General features: G+C 23.4%; 1 protein-coding gene across 2 annotated transcripts in view; it reads right to left on the bottom strand.

Annotated features, from left to right (window-relative positions):
- LOC101234890 (uncharacterized) overlaps nt 1–6,000 on the bottom strand; it is a 102,361-nt gene that overhangs the window by 40,395 nt on the left and 55,966 nt on the right. Inside the window, exons 15-16 of one of the 2 annotated variants that reach the window (XM_065808950.1) lie at nt 5,196–5,312; nt 5,043–5,108 (exon numbers count right to left, since the gene is read on the bottom strand). In XM_065808950.1, the coding sequence (XP_065665022.1) occupies nt 5,043–5,108; nt 5,196–5,312 (183 nt within the window). The remainder of the gene's footprint in view (nt 1–5,042; nt 5,109–5,195; nt 5,313–6,000) is intronic. The other variant, XM_065808951.1, reaches the window with a different exon arrangement.

The raw sequence follows: 6,000 nt of genomic DNA, 5'->3' as shown, positions 1-6,000 counted from the left end.
ACCGATTAAATTTAAAAATTTCGAATCGAAAATTCGAAATTTAGAACAATTTGTGTACATTTGAAATCAGTCCGGATTTTTTGTGAACAGACGTTATATACACACTTGCTTGGCTGTCTATATTTACAATAAAATGTAAACTTTATATTTAAAAATAAATAAATAATTTACAAGAACAGAAAAAGTTTAGAAACTTTAAAAAAAAAAATTTTAATAGAGAAATTGTCTACCTAAACCAAGGCAAACCCTCAATCGATATAGCAACACTCCTCGCATTAGATTTTATTAAGAAAAAAAAGCTGGCTAATATTACTAGGAAACTGTTTAACTTTCTATTAATCCTTTGAAGTGCCAGCTATTCAGACTAATCCTGATTTTATTTAATACCGCCTGTTAGTCAGATAATACTTATCAATTACCAAGTAATTCTAGCAAGTACTTACTAAATACTTATCATGATTAAACTAAATACTTAGTAAGTACTTAGTAAGTTTTCAAGAATGATGCAAATATAAAATTTTTATTTTATCACACACCATCTTTTACTTAATTGCATGGCAGACAAGTCAGCTAAACCTAAAGCAGCATTTTTAAATACAATATTTTTACTAACTAATGTTTGTAATTCTATAGTGGAAAACTTTAGAACACTTGGTGACGATTGCGTGGTTTTCAACTTGAATGATTCTTGTTTGTTTATGTGTTTATACTTTTAATGTTAATTTTTGAAGGTTATAACTAAATATAAATTTTAGCATTTTCTGTAGTAGAATAGTAACACTCTTTTTAATCAGGATATAAGAGTTAACCTTTTAAACTTTATTAATAAAGGCTGAAAAGTTCACTCTTATAAAATATGCAGAAATATAGTTTACTGGTTATTACAGTGTTAGAAAAACATAATGGGACAAAGATAAAATGACGCTACTTAGCTAGTTATAATCATGTATTGTCTACTAAATAACGGTACTCTTATGCTTTTATCTGAATCATTTGACATAGATAAACAAATGTTGCAAAACTTAGATGACAAAATTGACTCACTTGTATATTTCTAATCATTAAAATTAGATGTGTTTGATTTTTTTTGTTAATTTATGCGATAAAATTTAATTGAACAAATTGTTTTTCATTAAAAATATCTTATTTAATTCGAAATTAAAGTTTTTTTTGTAAGATACTAATTTTCTGAAAATAAAACACTATTTTCTTTCATGAAAAAATTATTTTATGAAATATTTAAGAGCAAAATCTATATTTTAACAATTATGGCTCCAGCAAAACAATATTTTAATGGGAACCAACGAATATTAATTTTGGATTTAGTTGAACAAAGAAAACTTACAGAACTATCAAAAAAAAGACTGAAGTTCCGCAATACACCATTTCAAACATTGTAAAAAAGTTTGAAAGTCACCAATACACCATTTCAAACATTGTAAAAAAGTTTGAAAGTCACCAATACACCATTTCAAACATTGTAAAAAAGTTTGAAAGTCACCAATACACCATTTCAAACATTGTAAAAAAGTTTGAAAGTCACCAATACACCATTTCAAACATTGTAAAAAAGTTTGAAAGTCACCTGACTGTAAAGATTTTGAAAGAACGTATACACAAACATAAGACTACCGTCAAAGAAGATCACTTGATTGTAAAATTATTCAAGAGAAACAGATTCGAGTCATCCAAAAAAGTTGCAAAATATATTGAAAATAACCAAAATAACTGATAAAAAAAAAAAATTTTAAATTGTATATATATACAAAAAAATGGCTTTAAAAGCTACATACCATGTAAAAAACCATTTTTGACACAGCAACATAAGAAAAAACCATTATTATTTACTAAAACCAAATTTAATTTGGTTTTAGTAAATCATAATGGTTTTAGTAAATATTTATTAAATCCAAAAGTTTTTGGTTTTAGTAAATATTTATTAAATCCTAATTTAGTTTGGTACATTCTGATAGTAAACAAAATATTTAGAGAAAAACTGGTGAAATTTACTGTTTAAGTTGCGTGCAAGAAACCATAAAACATGGAGGTAATAATATAATGGTATGGAGCTGTATGTCATGGAATGGCATTGGAAATCCTGAATTTATCAAAGATTCAATGAATACACTTACATTATATAATATTTCAATATTTCATATTGAATTATAATAAAATTTATATTTAATTTACATTAGAATTTTTGTTATAGATTTCATATTGAATAATAATTTAAAAAAAACAAATATCCTTAAATTTAATTATGTAAATAGCACTATAATATTGCAATAAAATATATTTGTTTATGAAGTTGAGATTTTTTTAAAAGTTGCTGAATACTAAGGTTGATAATACATTACTTAATTTGCATATATATATATATATATATATATATATATATATATATATATATATATATATATATATATATATATATATATATATATATATATATATATCTTAATATTATTACTGTAATTTAATGTTTAATGTTGTTTCACATTTTTTTTTAAAGTGATATTTTAATTAATTACTAGGCTTTTCTGAACTTGAAGCGCATTCTCAAAATGCACACGATCATTCGAGAAAGATCTCCCAAACAAATTAAAACATTTTACTTTTTAGAATTTAATTATTATTTATTAGTTTAGAAATATTAGATAAGTTTTAATAGCAATATTAAGATTGTATTATAAAAGAAGTAAATATAGAAAATAGTTTAGCAAATTATATATTACATTTTTTTATTATTAGATAAAAAGTAGAAAGGATCACCATTCTAATTTTTTAAATCGCTTACATTTTGTTTTAGCTTTACTTTTAGCTTTATTTTCGGGTTGTTGTTTTTTTTAGCAGTTTTGTTATTATTGAGCTTATATCTTATAGGGGTATTGACGAGGTCTAATTATTTTTAATGCATTTTTTTGCACTAAAAGAGTTATACTAATACTTTATCATAAAATTGTTTATTACTACTTTTAAATTTATTTATTTAAAAAAAAAAAAAGTTTTAAGAAGTCCTACATTAATATAACTCAATATACATTGAATCCTATCATCTCATACCTTGCTTATTTTATTATGTTGATTATTATTTTATTGACATTTCTGTGATGCTATTACCTTTTTTTGTTCTTATTTAGAAAATTTAGAATAAATTAAAATTTTGAACTAACACTGACATTTTATTGTTTGTAAAGGTTAAATTTTGGTATGAAGATTGCAGTTCTTTTATTTGTTTTTTTGTTCTTTATTCAAAAAAGTATTTGACTTCAAGTTATAAATGTTTATAGTTTGCATATATGTTTATAATATGTTCAAAGTTTAATAAGTTTTAGATAAATATGTGTATATGGTAATATGTGTTATATAATTGTTTTATAAATGTGTTTTTATATTAGCGTAAACTGTATTTTGTCTAAGGTGTTTATATATGTTATATAAGATTAAATAAATATATTTTGTTTTATATTTGGTATATATGTTTTTTGTTGTTGTATTATGTTGTTTCCGTGTTTTCAAAGTGTTATGACTTGGCAAACGTGTAGAGCAAGATTTATTAACCTTGCCAGCCAAACGATGTACTTATAGCAGAGGTGTCACTTGGCAGCATTTCGTGTCAAGCAGTGTTACTGCTTTAGGTCTAGGTGTTGTCTAGCCTTCATTATTAATTATTTTGGAAACACATAATAATATCTTTCAATAAAACTTTGCATAATGTTGTTATTTATGTTACTAATGCTGTTATATTTGGTTTACCTTTATGTTGGTTTTTATTGTTAAAAATGATTAATAAGTATTTTCATTATTGGAACTCACTGCTTTTAATCATTCACATAAGCTAAGACAAATGATTTTGCCATTTATACATTTTGTTTATCTCAATTTGATTTTTTGTCTTTAGCTCTGTTCATTACATGGTTTTACAAAAAACATTTTATAACCATGATGTACCAACAAATTATTTTCTAAAAGCTAACATGAAAAATATAACAATATCTAATATATATATATATATATATATTAAGCCACTGCCTAGAAGGTGTTTTTTTTAGAAAACTACAAAGAGTCACTCTGGAATTAGTTCATTGCAATATAAATAACAAGAAAAATATAAATTTAACTTTGTTTAATTTATATTCAGTTTGGGAAATTGGTTCAAATATTCACATTTAATTGAATTTTTAGCCATTTTGACATTTTTTACAGTCTCATTTATATCTTTCGTAGCCATTTTATTTTTAAGGAATATTATTTTATCAACACTAAACAATTGGGAACATAATCAGAACAGTTTTTATTATTCATTTTTCATAGCAAGCTGTTTTTAATTAAATCGCACAGGCAATTACAAAATTAGATATTCATTTTATAATGTACTCATATCTTTTTACATTTCTCTTATTCTCTTTTTGACTTTGGTTCTTTGCCAAAATGAATTTGTGACTATTTTCTTGACCATAAACCTGCTTAGGAGCTTTGGAGGTTAGTTTTACGGCTCTCTCAACGGATTGAGAATTGTTAGGAAAATCAATTAGGCAAAGTTTTTGTCCAGATTCAAATGCCTCTCTAATTCTAAATCTAAAGTTGCGCTAAGTGTCGTTGGTGGCTCAATCTGAATCTCATCAACAGAAACAAGAAAATCCCAAGAACCAGCATCAAAATTTATTTTCACGACCGATTTTGGCTTAAGCTGAGTTTTAGAAGTAATACCTTCTTTTAATTTTTTTTTAAAAAAAGATAAAGATAAAAATAAAGATAAAAAATAAAGATAAAAAAATAAAGATAAAAATAAATAAAAAGTAGCCTTCTCACATGTAGTGACCCCTTTGGCTTTGGGGACATATAAACATTAAAAAAAAGTTTTTTTTTATAACCCTCGCTTGACCCAATAAACAAAACAAGAAACAAAAACCTTGATAATTAAGGTAGCTTTATCTTCACCATATCCATATCCTATATGGGATATGATGGAGATAAAACTTCTTGCTTAAAAAGCACTCTTTTACAGCACAACCTCTTATTTACATACACATAAAATGTACCTTCAGATGTTTCTGTATCAATACATTGTGTTACATATTCATTTTTAGGCTCTTTATTATTAAGTACTAAAATGAAAATATACAATGACAAAATACAAGTTAGCATAAATAGTTAATAAAAATTATCCAATGAAATATTGTATTAACTTATACCTACAATATTGGTATCCCATATAACTGAATTGCTTGAAGAATATTTTCTGCTTGAAATAGCAGCTTTTAATTTTTGCTTCTCCTCTTCTTTGGCTATAATGTTGTTAACACCAGAAACTTTTTAAGTAAAATAGTTCAAAGTAATACCATACATTTATATATATATATATATATATATATATATATATATATATATATATATATATATATATATATATATATATATATATATATATATATATATATATATATATATATATATATGTATATATATATGTATATATATATGTATATATATATGTATATATATATATATATATATATATGTATATATATATATATATATATATATATATATATATATATATATATATATATATATATATATATATATATATATATATATGTATGTATATATATATATATATATATATATATATATATATATATATATATATATATATATATATATATATATATATATATATATATATATATATATATATATATATAAGGGTGTTTTAAAAAAAAGACTATAAATTTCAACTAATATTGCTTCTCATATGATGCCTTTAGGTATTATCTCGTATGATGCTCTTAGGTATTGCTATACAATTTTTCTTATATCACATTTGAACCACTCCATCATTCCGTGTAATAAGCCCAAAATTCATTTTACTTAACAAGCCATATTTGTTTAAATAATGGGTCAATCAAAAACTGCATTATCTGATAATAGTTTGTTTGTTTTTTTGTTGTCTTTTTTCACTCTTCTTTAAGGTCTAAACAGTCTTTTTCTGGTCTT

Source organism: Hydra vulgaris, chromosome 11 (genome assembly GCF_038396675.1).
Source record: "Hydra vulgaris chromosome 11, alternate assembly HydraT2T_AEP".
Classification (NCBI taxonomy): domain Eukaryota; kingdom Metazoa; phylum Cnidaria; class Hydrozoa; order Anthoathecata; family Hydridae; genus Hydra; species Hydra vulgaris.
This window is presented reverse-complemented; position numbering and strand designations above follow the sequence as displayed.